This window comes from Hyperoodon ampullatus, assembly GCF_949752795.1.
Source record: "Hyperoodon ampullatus genome assembly, chromosome: 5".
Taxonomy (NCBI): Eukaryota; Metazoa; Chordata; class Mammalia; order Artiodactyla; family Ziphiidae; genus Hyperoodon; species Hyperoodon ampullatus.
The window spans coordinates 1,027,629-1,051,815 of NC_136918.1; the positions used below are offsets into that span (position 1 = coordinate 1,027,629).

General features: G+C 54.0%; 1 protein-coding gene across 2 annotated transcripts in view; it reads left to right on the forward strand.

Annotated features, from left to right (window-relative positions):
* The window catches only part of TMEM108 (transmembrane protein 108), a gene marked incomplete at both ends in the record, with an annotated part of 136,832 nt that extends 114,964 nt beyond the window's left edge, over window positions 1–21,868 (forward strand). Inside the window, 3 exons of one of the 2 annotated variants that reach the window (XM_079704599.1) lie at window positions 6,032–7,465; window positions 16,721–16,875; window positions 21,746–21,868. In XM_079704599.1, the coding sequence (XP_079560725.1) occupies window positions 6,032–7,465; window positions 16,721–16,875; window positions 21,746–21,868 (1,712 nt within the window). The remainder of the gene's footprint in view (window positions 1–6,031; window positions 7,466–16,720; window positions 16,876–21,745) is intronic. The other variant, XM_079704600.1, reaches the window with a different exon arrangement.
* Window positions 21,869–24,187: the final 2,319 nt, after the last annotated feature.

Below are 24,187 nucleotides of genomic sequence, written 5' to 3' on the forward strand. Positions count from 1 at the left end.
TGTAACCAAAACTCCTTTTTTTCTTTGTGAAAAAAATCTCCCTTTCATAAAGAAGCCCAAGGTCACAGGCATGAGTACCTCTTCCGAGCAGTCACCCAGCTCACCCTGAAGTCAATGATGCATATTTATTTCTGAGTGAGGGAAACCATGCTCTTAGGAATGAGGAGGTTTTTGATCTTCAAAACAAAAGGGATCACTGAAGTACGGAGGATGGAGCACCAGAATACCGGGACCACAGTGATACAGAAAGAACCCTGTGGGTTGGTGCTTCATAGTGGGGCTGGCCGGGCAGTGTGTGGCCCAGGGCAAGGATTCTACTCTGTTGGGGCTCAGCCTTCTCACTGTAAAGTGAATTAGATACCAGAGAACCCTAGCGCCCCTTCCAATTAAAAGACAATAATCTTGAAATGAAAAGAGCCTGTTTCCTGGCAAGATGGTATGTTATTGCCCACGTAGAAAACAGACTCCCTGATGGTCAGACTTGGTGTGCATGGGTTCTCTTTCTTTTTGTCATTGAAACATCGGATGCAGAAGCTAAATTCCCAAGTATTCGATTACTTGTTGCTGCAAAACAAACCCCACCCAAACGTGGAGTAAGGCAGTAACAGTTGTTTATTTTGTTCATGAACGTCCGGGTTGACTGGGCTCAGATAGGTGGCTCTGTCCTGGGGTCTGTGTGGTCGAGGTCCAGTGGTGTCTAGACCAGGCTCGTCTCCTGGGCTCCGCCTCTCTCATGTCCAGTGCCCGGCTGGGGCTGGAACAGCTGGGGCTCCTCAGGCCTTTCTGTTGCTCTTCACACGGTCTCTCCACATGCTGGCCTCGAGGTGGCTGGACTTTTTACATGGGCCTGAAGGCCCCCAAGAGAAACCTGCAGAGGCTGAATGACCTTTTCTTCCCTGGCCTCAGAAACCACGTGGTGTCACTTCTTCCCCATTCTCTTCATCAAGGAGGTCACAAAGGCCCAGCTAGGTTCAGATTCCACCTCTTGGTGGGAGCAGTTTTGGAGAACTTGCAGAGCCAGCTTTAAATCACCACACCAGGCATCTGGGATGGCCATGCTGACATCTTGCTTAGTGATGGGGGATGGCTTAGAAGACTTCTCAGACTCCTGTGGTTCTGTCACAGGATTTAGAGGCAATGGAAGACTATCTGGCAGTGGAAACCTAATTTAACTGAGAGGGAAGCTCTACTTAGCAGATATTTTAAATCACAAGGAAAATGAGATAGGATTCTATTTATATGTGCAAGGGAAAACGTATACATGTAATAAATGTGCATGTGTGTAAGCAATTTTAAGATAAAAATTATACAATTAATTTAGTTAAACAATGGTGTGCATGAAATGCCAGGATTGGAAAAAAAGGAGAGAATTAAAGCAGGGATGTCCAGCTTTTGTATTAACCTACTACAAGTCCCCCCTAGTTACTTGCAAAATAAAGTTAATTGACTAACTTGTTAAAAGAACATAAATGTTAATATAGAGCCCTGAAATGGAGCTAGAAGAAAACAGGTGAGAGGAAAGAAAAGTCCAAAGAGCAGCAATAGAAAATCAGTTCCCAAAAGATAGTGGACCACTGCTTTTGAACGTGCAGAGCAGAGCGATGCGTGAACGTGGTTGAGAGTGTGGACTCCGGGGCCAGGCTGCCAGGTTCAAATCGCAGCTCGCTGTTCCTGGCTGTGTGGAAGGAGGCAGCTTCCTGTGCCTCTCTCTGCTGCTTTTCCTCGGCTGCAGTGGGGAGCTAATGATAGTACCTGCCTCATCCGGTTGTTATGAGGAGTAAATGTGTCAAGACAGGCTCAGCCTTGGAGCGGCGTGTGGCATGCAGAAAGCACTCAGTGCAGATTAGCCATTTCTCTCTTCACCAATTCCCTCCTTGCCTTTGCCAGATGCAAATAACATGCCCAATATGGACTGTGGGCAGCCAACCAAATAAACAGAAGGAGGAAGGCCTTTCCTTCCCTTGGGTCCTGGGATCATGTATGCATTGGAATTCTAGGTAGGAGGAGGCCTTCCTGTGATATCAGGGCACCCATCAATCTGCAGGTTTCCACCCCCTACACTTGTCCTTATTCTGACATGCATTAAAAACTGGTTCCACATTTAAAACACGTCAAGTTAGATTTTAGTTATAGTCTCTCCTATATATTTGGAATTAGAGCCTCCTGAGCCTATTATGCAAATCTATGCAAATGCTATGCAAAGAGGCAGTAGCCCCAGATTGTGGGGAGGGGAGTGAGCAAGCCAGCACAAAGGGCCTGGAGTAGAAATTTGCATCTGTTAGGGGAGCCCTGTGTTGAAGGTCTTGCACAGTTATTGTGACAGTATGCGCCCTTGCATTCAGTCCTTAACCTTTTGTGCCAGAGAGGAGAGACGATTTCCGTAGTGAAGGTGACAGTGGATGTTGAAGGAGGCATTTGGACAGTGCAGTGTTGTAGCAATTTTTGTGTTACAAATGAAAAGTTGCTTTGAAATAATGGCCGTGATCCAGGCTGTGTCCCTAACCAGCTGGGCTCCTGGACAAGTCAGTTCACTCCTTCCGTTGCCCCCTCTGTGAAGTGAGGGGATTGGACTAAGTGGCCTCTAGTGCCCTTCTCACTGCGACAGCTAAATGTCATCCTCCAGGTGAAAGCCTTCTGCACCCAGGATGGCAGTATCCATTCATTGTACCAAAGTTTTAAAGCCTAAAGAAGAAAGGGCTGGGAGGTAATTTGCCCTAACAGTCCTCCTAGAGAGAATAACTTCAGGGGATTCTGGCAACTAAAAAGAGCCGCAGCAAGGGCAAACATGTTTACTTCCACTGTTAGTCTTGCAGGAAGCACTCCTGTGGTATACTTCCCAGCTGGGAGGATTTTAGCCCCTGAAATGCTCGTGGTGGGAAAGTCAGGGGAATTTCTTTCCCTGAGTATTTTAAAGACCAGGATGCATTAAGCCCTCTGCCTCTAGAGGCTGCAGAAGATCTCCTGGAGGCCAAGCTGCTCCTCTCCCACCCCCGGCCTGTCCCTGGGGTCCGTCAGGTCCTCTCTGAAAGCTTTGCGCTGCCCCTGACGCTACTGCCAGAAGGCGGCAGTGGCCTTGGTCTTGGGCCTTGGATTGTATGGAACACATCTGTGCTCCACCCCAGAAGTCCTCTGGGCTCTTAATTTTAACTCCAGCAGCCTCCAGCCAGGCACAGGTGTGAGCTGACAGCCCCCACCCCCCCGGGGCGTCTCTGACTCAGCCACTTGGGCCTCGAGGAGGAGGCAGGAGGGGGGGTGGAGCAGCACTGGGCCACGGGCCGGAGAGCTGCTGGTGAGAGGCGCTCCTCTCACAGTTTGACATGCGTCTGCTCAGCTCCTCAGAGACCCCCAGTGGATCTGAGTTGCACCCTGAGCAGCTGATAACCTGCCCTGGGATTGACTTTCCCTGTTTCACTCATCTCAGACCCCCACCGCTGTCCGCTACAGTCACTTCCCAAAATAAACCACCTGCACACGAGCCCCAGTGTCCGCCTCTCCTTCTTCAGGAATCCCTAAGGTATGACAGGTATATCAGTCTGGTCAGTCTGCCATACAAGGTACCACAGGCTGCGGGGCTTAAACAACAGAAAGTTTTCTCCTCCCAGTTCTGGAGACTGGAAGCCCAAGATCCAGGTGCCAGCAGGGTTGGAGTCCCCTGATGCCTCTCTTCTTGGGTTGCAGGTGGCCGGCCTTTCCTGTGTCCTGCCTGTGTACAGGCATTCCTGGCATCTCTGTGTCCTGAGCTCCTTTTCTTATAAGGATACCAGTCAGATTGGGTTAGGACCTACTCCAACGGCTTCATTTTGCCTTCATCAGCTCTTCAAAGGCCCTGTCTAATGTACAGTCCCATTCTGAGGTGCTAGGGTCAGGGCTTCAACATACAGATTTGAGGGGGATGTGCTCAACACTTACAGTGAACCAGGGTGCTTGTGAGCCAAACAGAGGCTTATAAGAGAATGTCCCTTAAAACCTCTGTAGTCGCGACCACCAGCTGTAGGAGTAGATTGTCCCTGTGGTGCTAAAGTGCCAGGAAGGAGCTGGAATAACCCTGAACCGGTCAGAGCACGAGCACGTTGTTCCTTCTGTGGCTGCGATGCCCGTCCTCTTCTCCTGCCTCACTGCTGTGGGCGACCAGGAACGCCTGGGCGTCACATACGCCTTCTGCTACTGAGGGGCTTTGAACACGTTACTTAATCTCCCTCAGCCTCAACTTCCTGCCCCATCAAGTGGTTGTGAGGGTTAAATCGAGAGGGAAAGACAGGGCTAGAGCCGGTGCTCAGCGTTAAAAAGATTTTAGGATTGACCCGGAGAAGGAGAAAACACTGTTGGTGTATGGGCTAGACTATGAATGAAAGTTTAGAGAAACTGGGTCGCTTAGGGCAAAGTGTTGGTCCTGGAAATGTGTGTGCTGCCGCCTCTGCTCAGTCTGCAGTCCCTCAGCCTCCCGCACCCACTAACTTAGACATGCAGGGTCAGGGGACACTGGTCCACCCCACCCTCCCCTAGTTGGGGGAGGCCTCAGTGGTGATCCTTGTTTCAAAGGAGTGTCAGGAGGTCTCCTCCTCCTCTCTGCTGCCAGAAACTCACCAGGGCCCCAGATGTCCCCTGTCAGCTTTGCTGACCACCCCAGGCTCCCAGGAATCACTGCCAGGGCCCCTGCTTTCACCATTCATCCTGCTGGGATCTGGCAGAGGAGGGAGGCGCCAAGAGAGTTACCAGGCAGAGGCCCATCTCTACCATTGTCTCGGTGGCTAGCAGGGCTGAAGGAAGGGCATGCGAGTGACCAAGCAGGGGGCTCATATGAACAGGGCGAGTGCTCAGGACAGAGTCAGGCCTTGGAGGTTTGTCAGGCGCTCCTTGGCAATACGGAGCAGCTCTTCCCAGCCTGTGTGTTGTATGGGGTGGCCAGTCTTCCCGTCTATAATCTGGATAGATCCTATGTCTCACATTGATATGAGGTGTTATTTTTAAAGATAGGCACATGCTGTTGTGATTAATAAAATCCATGCATATTTAGAAGAGTTTTTAAATGTATAGGTTTTTGTCCTTGTGCATTTTTTCTCAGTGAACTAAAAGCATACACACTCACCATCATGCAAAGTCCATGGTTTCCTTCTAATGCTCAGAAGGGCTCCTCTCCCTCTAAAAGGCTGGGCACCACCAGTGGTTTTCCACAGAGTTCAGCCTCATGAGCACACAGGACAAGCAGTTAACATGACAACAACCGTACAACCAGCTGGCGTTCATGGAATGCACTTCTCCTGCAGGCTCTGTGCTAAGTGCTTAATAGGCACCAGATCTGGTCACCCTGTGAACCCCGTCCCCTTCTGCCTGTCAGTCTCCAATGGCACTGAGACGTCTCTGCCTTGTTTTAGGATTGTTTGTGGATTTGTATGAGCTCACCCAGGGCCAGAGACTGCCATGTTCATTCTTGTGTCTCCAGGGTCAAGGAGGGGCTAGACTCTCCTTAGTCGTTTGGTGGGTGGGCCTGAGGGAACAGAGGTCAGTCGTTTGTGCCTTTGTCTAGTTCATAAATAGAAGAGTCAGAAGAGGTGTGGCAGCCGGTCCGCTCTGCCCACCCAAGCCCTACTCAGTGGCTCAGGGCAGCCCACACAGAGCTGCTGGCTTCCTTGTGGCCACGCTGGCCTTGACTGCTCCCTGGTGCAGAGGGCCAGCAGGCACTCAGAGGCCACAAGGCTTCTTCCATGCCCCTACCCCCAGCCTGTTGTGAGCAGCTGCCCTTGGGCAGAGGGCCATGGCATTTCAGAGGTGTTTGGGAAAGGACGGGCCTGGCTGGTTTAGCCAGCTCTGCTTCCCCTGTGGCTGGGTTCTCTCTGGGACAGGGGCTGGGTGGCACCCACCTGCTGAAGCTTCCCCAAGTCCCCATGGTCCTGTGTCTGATGGGCGTGGACCTCAGGGATGCTCCCGATGTTTCCCTTGAGTTCCCAGGCGTTTCAGTTTCGTGGGTAAGGGAGGCCCAGGGCCAAGCTACTCCTGGGCATTTCACCTCTCTGCTCTCTGTCTCCCTCGCAAGGCTTCCTCCTGACCTTGGCGCTGACTGAAGCACTGGTATTTGCTGCCCAGGAACCATCTCCCAGGGAATCTCTTCAAGTCTTCCCCTCAGGCACCACCCCAGACACCATGGTGACAGCACCCCTCAGTTCTACCAGACACTCCTCCATGGTGGCTGCCCCCGCTTCCATGGTGGCACTGACCCCTCATCCCGACGGACCCTCCTCACAGGCTGCAGCTTCCACGGCAACGACAACGCCCCATCCAAGCGGACACCCTCCGAAAAACGCCATCTCCACCATCATGGCGACGGCAACCACCCCCCATTCTGAAGGCCCCCTGTCCACAGGGCCACTTCCTGCTGCCGTGGCAACCACGTCCTCCCATTCAGAGGGCCTCCCCCCGGGCCAGGCTGTGCCCACCATCCTGCTGACAAAGCCAAGGGATGCTACCAGCCGTCCGCTCACGGCCCCCTCCCGGGCTACCCCACGCAGGCCCCCCAGGCCCCCCGGCTCCTCCCGAAAGGGAGCCAGCAGTTCCCCACGCCCTGTCCTGCCCGCACCCAGCGGTCACTCCAGAAGGAAGGAAGGCCAGCGGGGGCGAAATCAGAGCTCCACGCATCTGGGGCAGAAGCGGCCCCTGGGGAAGATCTTTCAGATTTACAAAGGCAACCTCACAGGGTCTGTGGAGCCTGGCCCCACCGCCGTCACCCCCAGGAACCCGCTCTGGGGTTACTCCTCATCTCCACAGCCCCAGACAGTGGCCGCAACCTCGGCGCCCAGCAGGACCTCGTGGGTACGACCCAACGCGACCCTGGGGTCTGCGGAGAACAAGCCCGGCCTTAACAGAGCAGACCAGGGGGGTGGTCCCACCTTCACCAGCCAAGCAGGGGAGCCGGCCACCACCGCAGCCTCAGGCACCCCCGCCCGTCCACGTCCTGCCCCAGTGCCTTCTCAGCACCCCCGCGGTGACCCGCAGGATGGCCCCAGCCACAGCGACTCCTGGCTTACTGTCGCCCCTGGCACCAGCAGACCTCCATCTGCCAGCTCTGGGGTCTTCACGGCCACCATGGGGCCCATTCAGGCTGCCTTCAATGCCAGTGTCTCAGCCCCTTCTGAGGGGCTTCCTCAGGGAACATCCTCAGCCCCGCAGGCCCCGGCCCGCCCCCCCGGGGTTTCAGAAAGCACTGTTTCCCTAGCCAAGGAGGAAGCTGCGGCCACCCCAACGCCCACCATGACTGGCAGGGTGCCCAGTCCTCTCTCCACAGTGGTGTCCACAGCCACAGGAAACTTCCTCAACCGTCTGGTCCCCGCTGGGACCTGGAAGTCTGGAACAGCAGGGAACATCTCCCATGTGGCCGAAGGGGACAAACCCCAGCACAGAGCCACCATCTGCCTGAGCAAGATGGACATCGCCTGGGTGATCCTGGCCATCAGCGTGCCCATCTCTTCCTGCTGTAAGTGCCTCACCCTCTCCCTTCTCCCCGCCACCCACCCACCACACCAGCTTGCCCATCCCTAGAGTCCCTTTGCCCCACACGTGGGCAGCCCCCACCAAGTGGGCTGCAAACTTCCCAGAATCCTGGGAAAGGAGGTAGTAGAACAAGAATCATGGGTTATCCTCAGCCCTGGTCCTTGGCTGGTGAGGCCGTGGCTCACATGCCCACTGATGGTAAATGCACAAGTGTCAGGAGCTGGGGAGTCCAATCCGACTCTGCATGTGCAGAAAGAAACACCAAGCTGGGAGGGGACATGGTTCCCCCAGGACCCCAGAGTTACTGAGAGGCAGGGCTGGGACGTGAGCTCCGAGCACCTGTCTTCCAGCCCAGGGCTCTTGTCGTGACACCGCCCTGCCTGGTCTCTCCTGTAGCGACACGGCACCAACACACCGCAGGCTGAAAACTGGTGCTTCCAAACTTAGAGCCTCTGAGTAGCAGAGCCCTTACCTTCCTCCCCGCCTCCCTTCCATCGCCTTTCCTGCTGTTCTTCTCCTCTCTCACCTCTTTTCCTCCCCCTCCTCTGTCTTCCCCCGAGAAAGAAGAAAAGATGAAGCTTTGATCTTACAGGAAGATCTATCAGCCTTGATAAAAACAGAGTTCTTGGGCTTCCCTGGTGGCACAGTGGTTGAGAGTCCGCCTGCCGATGCAGGGGACACGGGTTCGTGCCCCGGTCCGGGAAGATCCCACATACCGCGGAGCGGCTAGGCCCGTCAGCCATGGCCGCTGAGCCTGCGCGTCCGGAGCCTGTGCTCCGCAACGGGAGAGGCCACAACAGTGAGAGACCCACGTACCGCAAAAAAAAAAAAAAAAAAAAAAAACAGAGTTCTTGTAGCTAAATTGAGGCTTGAGAGCTACATGTGAATTTAGCGGTCCCTCCCCCGTTTGGTTTGCTCACGGGTGTGTGAGCTGCTGCGTTGTGGACCTTGTCGTTGTCCTCTGCTCTCACTGGTATGTGGGGAAGGGCTCCCCGGGGCCGCCAGCGCCTCCTTGCTACGCCCATCACTCCTTTACTGAAGCGTCGAGGGGACCCCACTGACGGCTCCATGAAGAGCCTGATGCAGTCGCTCAGGACCCAGGGCTTCCTTTACGTCTTCCCCGAGTAGTCGATCCTCCGTTCTTAGCCTTCCTCCGATGGCCCCACAGGAACCCTCACTGTACCCGCCACTCCCCAGCCCGCACGGCCGTCATCCAGGCACCCCCTCAGCCCTTCCAGGGGTGAGAAACCCGCTGTGCTCCCCACTCATCAGCCCCTTCTCCTGTGACCCCTCAGGTTGTTTCCAGCTCTCCTGGGGGCCTGAAATTCACCTGTTTGTAATTCCCACTCTTTGGCCCTAACCTGTGCCCTCTGAAACCATACGTAAAACAAGTCCATCCACCAACCCCTGAGACACGTGAAATGGCTCTCAAGGGCAGGTTTTCCTTTTCCAAGCTGCTTATCCCTGTTCCTTCGAGTCTCTTCATAGGGCCGCCTGGCCCTGGCCATGGCCCTGCCCCAATCTGCCCCTCTGACAGCCTCCAGTTTACGCCTGCTTCCCCAGAGGGAGCACAGCGTTGCACAGGCCCTGCCGTGACAAAGGAGAGCAGGTGGCAGTTGCTCTGTTCTGGACACTTTGGCCACGACCGGGCAGCCTGCACTGCATCAGCTCCGGTGATTGTAACGCCTCACGTCACACCATGGGCTCAGCCCAATCTCAAGGGGAACCAAGCCCCAGAAGCTTTCCACAGAGGAGGCCATCAAGCCAGGTCTCCCAGCCTTTCCTGTTGTGGGTCGATCGAACGTCAGCACAGGAGGTGTGTGCCTTTAACATTAAGCTGATGTCTGCTTGGCACTGGACTCTGGCAAGATCCTCTTTGATCTGGAGTCTGGGCTCTTTCCAGGAGCCACATCTCTCCCAGCGCCCTGTCTCCTTCCAGTTGATAAGCAAAACCAACTTTCCATGTCAGGGGTAGGCGGCCTCCGTCGGCTCAAGGCCCCAGTGCAGGAAAAGTGAAAATGTTTGCAGGTTGCATATTTCATCCTTTCATTAAGCAGCTGTATTGTCACTCATGGAAGCACAGAGGTATTCATAAAGCTGTAATTGCCCACGTCTAAAACAGAAGAATGATAATGAGAAAATGTAGCGCTGTTAGCCAATAAATTATTAATAATGGTCATGTTTGAGAAGTAACCACATTAGAGACAGCTTTCTAATTTTCCATTCTTTCCATGTGTCTAGAGGCTCTAGTTTACAAAGGGAGTTCCCATTATTTTTAGTCATTCATCCTTAAAACAGACTAGCCAGAGGAATAAAACAAAACAGAAAAAGCAAACATACCATACAGATGGGGAGTAAATCCTCAAGTGAAGTGACTTGCCCAGGGTCCCAGTCACACATGAGTCAACCCAGATCTGGAGGTGGAATCCGTTTGACTCAGCACAGCATTTCCTGAGCGCCTACTGTGTGCCAAGCACTGTTCCAGCACTAGGGACCCGGAGGTGGCTGCTGTGGCTCCCACACCCCAGCTGCCAGAGCCCTCTCCCACCTGCACCCCCACGGGCCACACCCGCCTGCGCCTGCAGTTCTAAAAAGACTTCAGCCCTTTTGCTATGTCTGAGGTTGAGATTAGATCAGGTTTTACTGCAAAGTGGAAAACGCATGGGCTGCCCAAACCATGCATAGTAACATCAACCAAGACGGAAGCAAGGACGCAGCCTGGAACTGCACCACGAGAATGCTTCTGGCCCTGACAGGAGCCTTCAGCTGCAGGGATAGAGCATATTACCTCATAAAGGAAGACTGCCCCTAGGAACTGCAGCCCCTGCTTCCTTTGGTGTCTGTCTTGCATTTCCACCATCCTCAGGCCACAAGGTTCCAGCCTACCTGCCTCCACAGACAGCTCCCTGTCCTGTGGGACCATCACTGACCCTGTGAAGGTGCTGATGATAGGGGCGTTGAGAAAGGAGACACTTGTCCAGCTTGAGAACGCTGTGCTCTTTGGATGCACAGATGAGTAACTAGCCAGGCTGTTTTCATAGCCTGGCGCCACTCGAGTCATCAGGCAAGCAGACGTCTTCCAGGGCTAAGGGCCCTTGTATTTCAGACCTTCCCAGAAGCTACATTTATCCTAAAGCAAACTCTCCAGCCCTCAAAGAAGGGTCTCCTCCTTTGCTAGTTTGCCAGATATTTCAGGCGATCTGTGTTGGTAGCACAGTGTGTGCATAGATTTCCTCATCTGGCTTTTCAGAGTAGCCCTGGCCCTGGTCCTGCTTTTCTGCATTCAGCAGAAGCCAGGCTTCAGAGGCCGGGGCTGCCAGGCAGGCTGGCAAGTCCCCAGTTTCTGGTGGAAGCAGAGGGTGATCACAGCAAGTCTCAGGCCTGCCCAAGAAGGGATGTCACTACTTCCACCTGTCCTTCCAGATCGTGAGCCCCGCCCAGCGGCTGGATGTATATTGTGCCAGGTCTGAGAAATGCTTTGTCTCCTGAGCCATGCTGGAGACAGCCACACACAGTTTCAGATGTGCTGAGAACCGAAATTGGTTGGATCCAGGCCACATTTGGCTGGGTCCCAGGAGCCATGTGGCTCCTGAGTCGGTCTCTGCTGCCACCATCAGGACACACAGCCCACCACCTCCTACTGGAAGCCTCCGCCTGGCACTGAAGGGGTCCCTGCTCTCAGCTGTCAGTGCTCTGGGTTTTCATCAGGAGGTCAGTTGTGTGGCTCTACCAGGTTCCCTGGCCTGTCCTGCACGTGCCACATCCGTTCTTGAGAATGTCGTCATCCAGCCTCCTTGAAAGAGATGGGGGTTATACGGGGTGAAAGCAGGAAGCGAGACCAGCTACGGCTGTTGTTCATCCTTGGCGCAAGTGGAGCTGTGTCCAAAGCAGAGTAGCGCCTCTTGCTGACCCTGGACCTGTGAGCGTCCACGTGCACCTTGCCCAGAGCAGGTTGGCTTCCTTCCAGATGCACAGTAAATGCCGTTGGAGCATCAGCACAGTACTGAGAGATAACACATCCTTGTGCCCATATGGCTCTTGGCTATATTACCCGATGTTCTGTGAATGTTACTGAAAGCTGAATGTATCTGTGTACCTTTTACTCACAGACCCCAATGACTTTGTAATTATTATATTAAAAAACCTGGGTCAGAAGTGCTTTTCCAGTAAGAAGAATAGAGATTAGAACAGGAAGGAAGTTTGACCAGGAGGTTGTCTCCTTGGGGCTTATGAGCCAATTGAAGGAAGTGGGGAAGCCTTTGGACAAGGCAGGCTTGTCCGGGGGTGTCCCCGAGGTTGGACCAGAGTGCCGTGGCTGCGCTCTCACAGCTGTTCCCTGTGCTTCCTGACCAGCGCCCCCTGCAGGAACCTCCTGGAGCTTCCTCAGGCACATCCCTACCCACCAGGCCGGGGAGTCAATGAGCCCCCAAAACTGCTTTCCCCAGGCCCATGGCCTCTGTCCAGCCTGGTCTCCTTCTACATCCTGAGGCCTCCCCTGGCCTCCTCCCCAACCTTCAAAGTGGGGAAATGACTGTCCACAGCTGGGCTGGCACCGCTGGACTAATCCCCCTTGAGGGTCTCCAGTTTCTCATCTACCTAATGAGGGGCCAAACTGAGACGTCAGAGCTCCGTGCCCTCTCTCACTTTCCTAACTTTAAACCCATGTGAATCACTTGAGAGGGAGCCTGGTGTGATAGGAAGCCTCAGCTTGGGAATCAGACACACCTGGACGTAACCCCAGCTCTCCCACTCGTCACCTGTGGGACTTGGACAGGTTAAGCCTTGGGCCAATGTTTTCGCACCTGTGCAAATAGGACTAGCGTCCACTGTGTCAATTCAGGGCCTTCAGGAGGCAGATACCAAAACAGAATTAGGCCTGCAAGAGATTTATTGGGGAAACACCTGTGCAGTCTTAAGGAGGGGGCTGGAGGAGGCAGGGAGAGCCTCAGACCGCAGTGCAGGTATGACACCTGAGGAAGGAGAAGGGGCCAGAGGGCTGGGAAGGAAGAGGCTTCCCAGCAGTGCAGTGCAGTCCTAAGGAAGTTTCTGCCAGGTGAGGGTAGTCCTCAGGCTGTTAGAGGAGTCTCCTGGCCTCCAGGAACAGGCCTGCATAGTCAGCCACGCCTGGGAGCAGCCCGGGAAGCGTGGCCTCGGCACACACGTGGTGGTGAGTCCAGGGGCCGGTGGCTGGAGCGGTCCCTCGGCTGTGCCCCTGCAGCAAGAAAGCTGAGCAGGCACTCCCAGGGCTGCAGCAGCCTCCCCAAAGGCTTGCTGCGCACAGCAGAGCTGATGCATCTGAGGTCCTATCACAGCATCTGACACGGAGAGGTGCCGGATGAGGGCAGTGGTCAGAGAGTGATTATATTCATCTTGTTGTCAGGATTTGCCACGCATTCTCCAGCAGGCCATGGAGAGCACTTTCATCAGGTATTTGAAAAGCAACCTCAGGGTCCTGCACACTCTCATTTCCATTTCCCATCACACAACAGGTCCCATCCCTGAAATGAGGCCCCTCCCAGAAACGTCAACACAGTACCTGGGCTTCGTCTTCACATCAGCAACCCTCCTCCTTCCTGTCATACATCTGACAAGCTACAGCTGATTCCCCACTGACATGCCTGGGAAGCCGAGAGAGCTTGCTTCACCCTCACTCCAGTTTCAAAACTGTAGGAGGGCTTCCCTGGTGGCGCAGTGGTTGGGAGTCCGCCTGCCGATGCAGGGGACACGGGTTCGTGCCCCGGTCCGGGAAGATGCCACATGCCGCGGAGTGGCTGGGCCCGTGAGCCATGGCCGCTGAGCCTGCGCGTCTGGAGCCTGTGCTCCGCAAAGGGAGAGGCCACAACAGTGAGAGGCCCGCGTGCCGCAAAAAAAAAAAAAAAAAAAAAAAAAAAACTGTAGAAATAGGGATCTCACTGACCTCCTTAAGCGTCTTGACAGCTGCTCCCTCTGGAGAAGCGGAGCAGGTGAAGCTTTCAGTGGCATTGGGAGCCCGATGTGCGCACGGAGCTGTGTGGTTCACGCAGAGCTCCCACCTGCCTCAGGCACGCCCCATCCCGTGCTCAGGATGAGCTAGGACAATGCCCATCAACGTCAGGGTGGCAGAGACCTGGGTGGAAGCTCCAGTCATTAGCTGGGTAACCAGGATCAATGCTGTGAACCTCCGTGAACTGCAGGTGCCTCTTCTGTGACTGGGAAGAGTGCCAGCACCTTCCTCAGGCAGCTGTCCTGTGGGTTAAATGAGACTGTCGAGCACCTGCGAATACAGTAGAAATGCCACAAGTCTGATTGTACTTTTCTTTCTGGGATGAAAGTTCAGACCCCAAAATAATGAAAGCGCTAAACCACAGTTGGAGCCCTGGCCTTGAACCACCCAACAGTCGTACAGCCCAGTTTTTCTTTCAGGGTGTCTCTTCAGGGGTGACGCTGAGAGAACAAGAAGGAAACTCTTATTAGTTAAGCACCAGGCAGGGCGCTCAGCATTTTGCATTCATGATCTCTAACTCTCCTTACATCCTGGCGGAGTCCGTAGTGATCAGCGTGATGAAGTGACACCTAGTGTAACTCACAGCAGAGTCAGACTTGAACACGGGTCTTTTGGACTCCAAGCCCGTGCTCTCCCTGCAGCTGGGCTGGCTTCTGGTATGTAAGCGAAATGGTGTTTGAGAGGCACCAGGAACTCCCTGATAGACGTGTAATCAGGCTGGGGGCACTAACAACATGGGAGGGGAGAAAGCTAGGAACAGAACTCCCCGTTCCGGCCCCCAGCCCTTCCCGCAGGGCAGGATCCTGGTCCTGCGTCCTAAACAGGCCCAGGCCCCGGAGCAGGGGCAGTGTGGGCTCAGAGGGCACTGGACTGGGGCTCAGAGGACCTGGATCCTACAACCTGTTCCCGCCCGGGTTAGCGAGGGGATTCATGCATCCTAGCCCTCTCCCTGTGGCTTAGGTTTGCCCAGCTTGAATTCCCCTGGGCTGCTTCACCACCCCAGTCCTGGAGCAGGGTGAAAAGTAGTGACCCTGAAGAATAAAGACTCCAGAAAAGGGGAGAGGTGACCTGGGGCCTCGCCCCAGTCCCACCGCTCGCTGTGACCTGTGGCAAGTCAGCTGGCTGCTTTGGACCAGAGTCTTCTCATCTGTAGAACAAGGAGGTGAGCCCGAATCTAGCAGATTTTCAGGCTGACTCTGCAGCCTCCCTCCTCACCCCTTCCTCCTTCAACCAGTTGAAGAAAGGGCTCTTTGGAAGGAAGAGAGGAAACCCACAAAGCTTGAAGGAATCTCTGCCAGCCGGTCTAAAATTTCTTTTTGCTCAAATATTCAGAAATCGCCTTTCTATTTTTAAAATTTTTTGTGGGGACCTGGAGAAATGGTAACCAAAGTAGAAGTCTTTTTAATCAAAGCAGATTGTCTAGAATGGAAATTTGCCCAATCTCTCGACTTTGCCTGGAAGCCTTTTCAGGTTGAGATACCATCCGGGCAGAGCTACAGAATTCCCCAGTCAGCCCGCAGGGCTCTCGGTTCTGGGCCCTGAGGTCTCAGCCTGTGTGGATGCCAGCTTTTGCATCTTCCCCACACCCTGGCGTGCACAGGCCCCCAAAGCCAGCCAGCCTTCGGGCTGCGGTAGACAGAGATAGCCTCCACTGCCCCCCGATGGCCAGCCTTTGTGGGCCGCTTAGCATGCTGCCCCCCACTCCCCGATGCCGATGATGGGCACTGCCAGGCTGTTGGATACAGCCCTGCCCGCCCCTGGCCGAGAGTTTCACCCACCCTAGGGGCTCTGGTGATGGGAGCCTGGGCAGGAGGTGTCCAGTCTTCATTTACTGGCTTCTCCCCAAGAGGGCTCCTGTCATCCTGGTCATTGCATCACCTGTTCCCCTGTGTGACCCCGGACAGGCCACCCCACCCTCCGACCTCGGAAGCCTTCCCTGTCAGCACGTCCAAGCCACTCTGTTCATACCTGGTTCATCAGCAACATCCAAACATGCCGCTTCCTCCCGGGACCCCCAAGTCTCCGAGACTGAACAGACAGTGTGGCACATCGAGCCGTGTGGAGGCCGCATCAGGCCCACCTGTGCAGTGCGGACTCCACATCAGCGTTTGGCTTGTCTTCATGAGGCAGAATCGTAGATGGTTGAGAGCATGGACTTGGGAGTCCAGATGTCTGGGTTTGCTCTTGGGCAAGTCACTTCACCTCTCTGAGTCTCTGTTTTCCTTTTTGTACAATGGGGACCTCATGGAGTTACGCAGAGGATTAAATGAATTAATGTTTCTAAAGTGCTTGGAGCCACCTGGCACATAAATGCTATAAGACTGTTAGCAGCTATTTGTTTTTGACGATGATGATGAGGCCAGAGCAGCTGTTTTATCAGAGGGTCCAAGACCTCTGCCCAGAGGTTTGCTCTGTGAACCCCTGCCCTCTGTGGAAGTCAAGGCTCATTTTGTAAAATTCCCCGGGCTCTTCCCGTCTCTCTGCCACACTGTCGCTCTGACTGAGGACACTCCTTATCAGTCCCATGGTGCAACTTGGTGCACACATGCCATTCTCTGCAGCCAAGCTCTGGGGAGCCCTCCCAGCGAGAGAGCAAGGCCTTTCCTTGGAGCAAACTCACTGGGTGGCACTGCAGCATGCACAAGTGTCCAAAATTGCATCCACGCCTCTTGCCCCTGAGCCTATGGAGGCAGCCTCTAAGCATCGCTCTGGCCTCACCTCCCACCTCACTCTCCCACACCCACCCCACTCCAGCCGTGTGCCTCTTTCTTCACACACAGGCAGCTTGTCCCCACCTCAGTCCCTTTGCACGTGCTGTTCCCTCCACCTGGGACACACTGCCCCTGTTCCACACATGGCCAGCTTCTTCCCCAATTCCAGTCTCAGCTGTAAGGTCACTGCTCAGGCAAGCCTTTCACGACGGAGCCTCTCCCCCAGCCACCCCCTGCTGTCCCTCTCACTTTGCCACGTTTTCTTTTCTTTGAACAGTTCTCTTGTATGTTGTCTGGCCCCTGTGCACCCCTCCATCCACACGCTAGGAGGGAAGCTTATGAAAGCAGGGCGGTCTCGTCTTTCTCTTCTCTCCCCCTCTCCCCAGCACCCTGCACAAAGCAGGTGCTCAGCGTGTATAGATACTGGTTGAGCAGATGAACAAATGAATCAAAAAGCAGGGCAAGTGGCTGGATGTGTCACCGTCATGGCCTGCCTGGCCCTGCTCGCCACCCTCCCGCTCTCTAACACGGACTGTCTCGACAGCCGTCTTGCTGACCGTGTGCTGCCTGCGGAAGAAGAAGAAGCCGGCCAACCCCGAGAACAGCCTGAGCTACTGGAACAACGCCATCACCATGGACTACTTCAGCAAGCACGCCGTGGAGCTTCCCAGGGAGATCCAGTCCCTTGAAACCTCTGAGGTAACGAGCCCCAAACCGGGGGCTGGCCCGGGGAGGGCTGCCGCTGTGGGAGGAGCACAGGCTCCAGAGGGCCGAGCCTGTTCGTGCCTCGCTCCTCCGGGCAGCGTGGTCCTGGAGGCTGTGAGCCCGCCCAGCCCTGCCAAATGGGCATCTGCATTAGCGAGAATCCCCGGGGCCTTCTGCTCACGTTGAAGTTTGAGAAGAATGGTTCTTGGGACTTGGGGTTTCTGGGAACAAGTCAACGACTGTTGACTGAGGATCGTTTGGGGTCAGGCACTCTCTGGGGACTGTGAAGGTGAAAGCGTGCTCTCAAGGGGCCCGGGACCCAAGATTTTGGGTGAGGTACAAACCCCGACATCATTCAAAGCAAACTAGGGGGGCTACAGGGAGAGGTACAGAGCTGTGGAACCCAGTGGAGGAAAGCTTCACAGTGTAGGTGCTGGGAGGGTGAGTATTTGCCTGAAACCCCCGGCCGGCCAGTGAGGGAGCTGCGCTTTGACCCAGGTCTCTGACTGCAGACCTCTTCCCACCCCCACCGGAAGATAGGGCAGAGGCCAGGGTGCGGCTGGAAGGGGAGATGGATTAGGCACGGCCTTGGATGGGGTTGAATGGAGTTTGTGCTTTAGTCTTGGGCAGCGGAGGGTCATTGAAAGTTTTGCGCTTTTTGTGAACTGGTTGTAGAAAGACTGTGCTGATGGTCTGGTGAGGGCACGTCGTCAGTGAAGGGATAGGGAGGAAAGGAAGGGTGGTTTAGTGGATGGATGCATGGATGAGAGGACAGACAGACGTACAAAAAGTAAGTAGGTCACCTGGGATGCAGTTGAGATGGCCCTGGAGAGGGATGGCAGACGTCTGAGTGAAGGCAGGGGTAGCTGAGAGCTTCTGGAGGAGCCGTCCCCTCTCATCCCTCCAGCAGCCGGATGAGCTTTTACAAGCAGGCATGTGATCGCATCACTCCTGTGCTCAGAAGCCTTCAGTAGCTGCCCGTTGCTGGGAAGGTAAAGTTCCAAGTCTGTTCGGGGCCTGCCAGGTGGGCCTGTCCCCGCCCAACTCTCCAGCCTCACGTCACGCCCTCTCCCTCCTGTGTGCTAAGCTCCGGCCACGTTGCATTTCTTTTCATTCCCTTAGGGCACCAAGTTGCATCCCACTCCAGGGCTGTGCACGCGCTGTTCCCTCTCCCGGCATGTCTGCTGTCCCCCGCTGGCACCCCCTTCGCTGTTCACCTCAGTGACTCCTACCCACCACTCAGGGCCCAGTCCAACCGTCACTTCCTCAGAGACGCCTTCCCTGTCTGCCAGGCTGGGTGCACTCTCCCGTCACAGGGTCTCAGCTCCTGTGCTTTTCCATCGTGCCACTTATCAGGGTTGTCATTGTGCAGCTACTGGTCTGACATTATAGGTTAGAATGTCCCTCCCCCACTGGAATAACCAGTTATCCCCACATTGCTAACGCCGAGGGCCATTCTGGGCACTCATTCCACTCCATCTACCAGCAGCATCAGCGCAGTCGGTCGTCTCCTCCTCAGAACGTTTCTCCGCTGGCACCTGGGCCCCATCCTGTCCTGTTCTCCCCACCCACCAGCAGCTCCTCCTCGGTCTCCATCGCTGGCCCCTGTCTTGCCCCGACCTCCAGTCACGGGGGGGCGCTCAGCGCTCCCACACTGCTTCTCTTCTCTTGCCTCTCAGCGCCGTGTCTTTAAATCCCGTTCCTCACCGTGACTACCACGTGCCGCTCTAGCCTGGCCGTCTCCCCTGAGCTCCAGACCCCTGTGCCCAGCTACACATGCACACGTTTCTAACAGGCATCTCCCAGCCAACAGCCCGAGACTGAACTCTCGGCTTCTCCCTCCTGCCCCGACGCCCAGAAGGCCCCCTGGTGTTTCGTGCTATTCGATGGCCCCGCGGCCGCCTTCTCCTCGCGCACACCCCACCTCCCGTCTGTCTGCGGCCCCGTTGGCTCTTCCTCCACGCGGGCAGGGCTCACCGCTTGCGCTGCGACCCCTCGTCCAGGCCGCCGTCGCTCCGCCAACAGCTCTCCCCGCTCCTGGCCACCTGCCACGGTCTGTCCTAAACAGAGCGGCCAGATGACCTTTCCAAGGCAGGACCTCCCGTCCTCCCAAGCTTCACAGGGCCCCTCTTCACGCTTTGGACGGAATCCAGATTCCTCTTAGCAGGCGTTTCTTGGGCTGGCCCTGCCCACCTCCTCCCCCTCTGCCAGAGAACACATGCCCCAGCCCAGGAGGGAGCTCGTCCTGGCACCTGTCTGAAATGCTCTTCTCCCGGCTGCCTCCACCCCTCACTTCCTCCAGGCCTCTGCTGCAATGCCACCTCCTCAGGGAGGCCTTCCCTGACTGCTCTACACAGGTTAGAACCCCACCCTCCAACCCCTGGTGCCCTGTCCCCATCCCTGCTTTGAGCACTTCTCACTGCCTGGCATTGCACCCTTCTCTCTCTGTTGACTGGTGTGCGTCCATCTCACCTGCTACGACATAAGCTGCCTGAGGGCAAGAGGGTTGTTTGCTCTGTTCACTGCCCTATACCCAGCTCCACGAACAGTGCCCAGCACGTGGTAGGTACTCTGTAAATGGTTGTCACATGAGTGAACTTTACTCACGATTTACTCATTACCCAGCCCAAAGCCTGACACACAGTGGACGCTCAGTAAGAAGCTTTAGCTGAAGGACAAGCAGAGGGACAGGCCTCACAGTGGCATTGACCTTTAGTGTGGCCAGGGTGCAGTTCGGTGGCAGAAGTGTTCCTGAGAACTGTTACAGTGAGTGAAAAAATAGGTAACTTGGACAGGGGGCTGGCCCACTTTGAGTGTGGGCCACGCACCCCTGGATCCTAAACTCCTCATATGCTCTTTACAAATTGGTAAATGAAAACCAAAGCTAGAGGACGGTGCCGGTGAACGTACTGTCGCAAGGGCCCTGCTTGCAGAGGCCGCAGTCAGGACCCCAGGGTCAGGAGGCTGCAGCGGCACCAGCGGCAGGAAGCTCTGCCGGCTTTAGAGTGGGTTCGTCACCCTCCCCTCCCAGCCAGCCCCCTCCCCTCGTTCTGCTGTATTCTCAGTAACAGCAGCTGTCCCCTCCCTGGGCGCAGAGGCCCTGCCGCCCACCCACAGAGCGACCACAGTCACAGGACCATGAGCTCACCGCCGGGCTGCCAGTGTTGGAGGCTGCCAAGTGCTTTGCCTAAGCAAGTTTCCCCGGTGCCCCGCTCCCCTCCTGGGCTGATGAAAGCCACACAACAGCATCCGGGCTGTATGGGCGGAGCTGTGCTGCCCAGAGGCGCCTGGAAACTCTTCCATGCTTTCTCTTCTTTTTCCCTCCCCTCCTTCTGTTTTCTTCTTTCCTGCCTTAGTTATTTTCTACATAACTTTCTCTTTTCTATGCAGAGTAACTTCTCCCGCGTGGTTCACCCTTGAACGCTCGCGTTGTGAGAACTGTAAAGCCGCAAGCCAGATCTCAGGCTCCAAAATTCCCGTCTGCAGCTCAACCCCAAAGCCCAGTGGAGAAAGAGGATTTCTGTCCCCTCGCTGACATGCCACCCTATTCTCCTTACTTAGACGGCTGGTCCCACATCCACCCTTTGGATGGGCGCACAGCTGATTCCAGACAGTGAAGGAAATTCTTGTCTTCTGAAAAGACATTTTAACAACAAGTGACCTTTCTTCCTGTCTCTCCTTATTACCCACAGAGTAATACATACTTGTCAAAAATAACATGTTTTGTTTAAAAATAATCTTCAGAGTATTAATCGTGGCTTCTTAAAACGAAGCCATTTCTAAGCTGGTCTGGCCTAAGCCTGTTACATCTAGGCCTCCTGCTGAGTCTTTGCCCTGAAATAGCCTGCAGGCTCTGAGCCTTCCGTTGTGTAGAATTAGAACAAACTTTGGCTTTTTTCTCTACGTTAACACCTGGGCCTGAGTCTGAGAACAGCCATTTTGTGGGCCCCAAGTGCTTGCAGTCCTTGGTAGCTGCAGCCAAAGCCATTCAGATGACCTGAGCAGACTGTCTGTCTCTAGGCTTTTCCACTCCTCAGGCTGTGTAGGCGACTGAATTTTTCACTCACCACCTATTGTGCAGTCACCCAGAGATTCAGATCCCTTCAGCTCAGCACATCTAGTGCTACAAGAAATGGGTCGAGAATTCTGACCAGGCTGTGGGAGGATTCGGGAGGGTAGAATTAGCCTTGGAGGCTCTGACAGGTGGGTGGCAGGAGAGGAAGGAGGTGGGCAAGCGCAGGGTATGTTCAGGAAAGGAAAGTGGCGAGGCCTCCCGGACGTCTGTGAGAAAGAGGCAGGAAGGAGAGTCTGGGGCCCACGTGGACCAGGTTTGGCCCACCAGGGCAGCATGGAAAGCAATGCCACCTCTCGCAACCTGAGGTGGAGGCGATTCAGGAAGCAGGAAGTCTTCTTTGGAAGCTGCTATAAAAGTCAAAAAAGAGCAGAAAGGGCTCTGTACCCCAGCATCAGCAGTGAGGATGGTGAAGAATGGCTGTGGGGGGTAGTGAGATAGGTGAAGGAGACTAAGGGGAACAGACCTCCAGTTATATAATAGATAAGCCTCAGGGATGTAACGTGCACCATAAGGAACATGGTCGATAATATTGTAATAACTTTGTATGAGGACACACGGTTATTAGACTTATCGTGGTGACCATTTCATAATGTGTGTAAATGTCAAGTCACTATGTAGTACACCTGAAACTCACATAATACTGTTATGTTGACTATATTTCAATAACTTTTCTAATGTTTACCAAGCACTCCCAAGGGGAAGTAAACGTCCCCGTGGGTACGTTTCTTTAAGAATGGCCACCTGATAACCCCTACCCAGCTCATGCCATCTGCTCCCTCTGTCCCCCAGGACCAGCTCTCGGAGCCCCGCTCCCCAGCCAACGGTGACTACAGAGACACCGGGATGGTCCTCGTTAACCCCTTCTGCCAAGAAACTCTGTTTGTGGGAAACGATCAAGTGTCGGAAATCTAACTGCAGCAGCCCTCGCTTTGCCAGTCCCTACCTTTCGTCTCTAAATTATCAATATACAAATATATATTATAAATATAATCTTTGTGTAACCCTGACTTGATGAGAAACATTTTCAGCTTTTTTTTCCTAAGAATTGTCAACATCTTTTTTATAAGTGTGGTTTAAAAAAAAAAAAACTTGACAGAGCAATCCGTGGCTTTATAAAATAAAGGTATTTATAAGCAAAGCAGTTGCATTGATTGCTTCTCTTCATAACTGTCCTTGAGCATGTGGGGGTCCCAGCAGCCCCAGGCAGGTGAGGGGAGAGACCGACTTGTACAAGGTGATGTTAAAACGGCCAAGCGCACGGCCTCTGAGGCTGCTTAAAGCTCTGCTTCCTCTCGATTCAATGTGACGGACCCCATTTCCGCCGCCTCCTCCACACACCAGCGACGGAGCTGGGCCGCCGCCGAGAGGGACACCAGCGGACGAGGAAGAGGGAGCACCTCATCCTCCCAGGTGCCCCGAGCCTCGCGACGGCACAGTTGGGGTTCGGATGCAGGCAGGAGCTGGAGATCGTGGAGGCATCCTCAGGCCACGCCCCCTGACATCCCACACTGCGAGCGTCCAGGCAGGACTGCTTTCCCGGCGACCGAAGGCTCCCCTCCAAGCACATCCCTGCAGCCTCCCACCACCCACAAATGCATTAGACGGCGTGCCTTTCTCTGGAGAGGGTTTGGATGCGGATCCCAGCCCTGGAGCTTCGGAACGCTTGCTCTTCTCCAAGGATCCAACGTTTCGGGGTTCACCTTCGTTTTCTCAAAAGGCCATCCCATCACTCCGCTGGGGAACGTGTTTGTGGAAGAAACCTTGGAGTGTGGAGCTGTAATTTTCTAAACCTTCCTCCCAGGATCTTAAAATAACAAGATTGCCAAAGCGGATGGCTCGGGAGGAAGATGTCATTGTATTCTTGCTCAGCCCTGCAGGCCTGCCTGGGGGTCACGGGGACGTCTCCCCTCACTGCTCTCTCCGTCGGTGGTCACCTGCTGCCCCGTGGGCCCACAGCCAACAGGGGTCAGACCCCCAGAGACGTGAGAGGGGCTTCCAGAGATGGCTGCTTCTCCATTTTATCCCTGCTGTATAGTGGCTGGGAGAGAAGATAACTGCTTTGACCTTCCTTTCTCTAAAAGAAAAATAGTTTGATAGTATATTTTGAATATAGATGTTCTTATAGTCAGATTGGGACCTGAACTTGAATGTTGAGTCATATGTTCGTGTTATTGCTGTGGTCTCTTTATCATAACTTTTTCCTTTCTTCCTACATTTTCCTTAAAAAAAAAAAAAGATGGCCTTCAAAAGTGTGTGTTCTCAATGTCTATGAACCTACTTGACATGAGTTTGGTGATCGTCTGTCTTCAAAGACTCTTCAACCCACAAAGAAGCAGGTTACGTGTTTCTCTGAGATTCATTTCCCAGCGTGTTGCTGTCTGATCTTTCAACCTTATCATAATATTTCTGTCCGTGATTGCATTTAAAGTATCAATGTGTGTGTGTGTATATAGAGAAAGAAATCTGTTTGAAAAGTAAAGTTTATATATAATATATGTAATCAGAGATACATATGTTATATATACATATGTGGGATGTATGACTTATTTTTCCTTATCCACAGAATTCAGCTACCATGTATATATAAATAAACTTATTTTATTAGCCAGAGGATTAAGTTGCTAATACATTTTGCATTCTTTTCATTTTTAAATAACTTTTAAGTCTTCCTTCAGTACCAACACTACCTGTCCATCTGTATTTTTTAATCTGTTTTAACAGTAAGTTGGATTTTTATCAGAGTGATGAGCTAATAGCCACTTATCATTTGATAAAACAAAATCTTTAGAACATGTTTGGGATTTCTCCTCCCAAAAGTCATTTGTCTTCAGGTCTTTAGAGATACTGGTGTCAAGACACCCTCCTCCCCGTCCCTGGGCTCAGGATTGTATTGTAAATATCTTTGGTCAGAGAAATCTGAAGTTAACCTCGCCACTGAGTGTCACCATTCCGTAGAGTAACAGTGCCTAAACATGGCACCTTTGCAAACAATGTAATCAGTGGCTTGAGCTCTTCACTTAGCCTTGGATGATGCATCCTAGAATTCCTGCAGCTCCTGGGACCCATCAGCATCACCTGTTTTAAGAGGATGTTATTATAACACAGACTAGTGGGAGCCACGGGCCTTCGGGGTGCACCAGAGGTGGTGTTCTCAGCGAGAAAGCCACATCTAAATGAACAAGGGGCACTGCCAGCCTTTACTTGATCAAATCGGTTCCTTAATCTGATAAT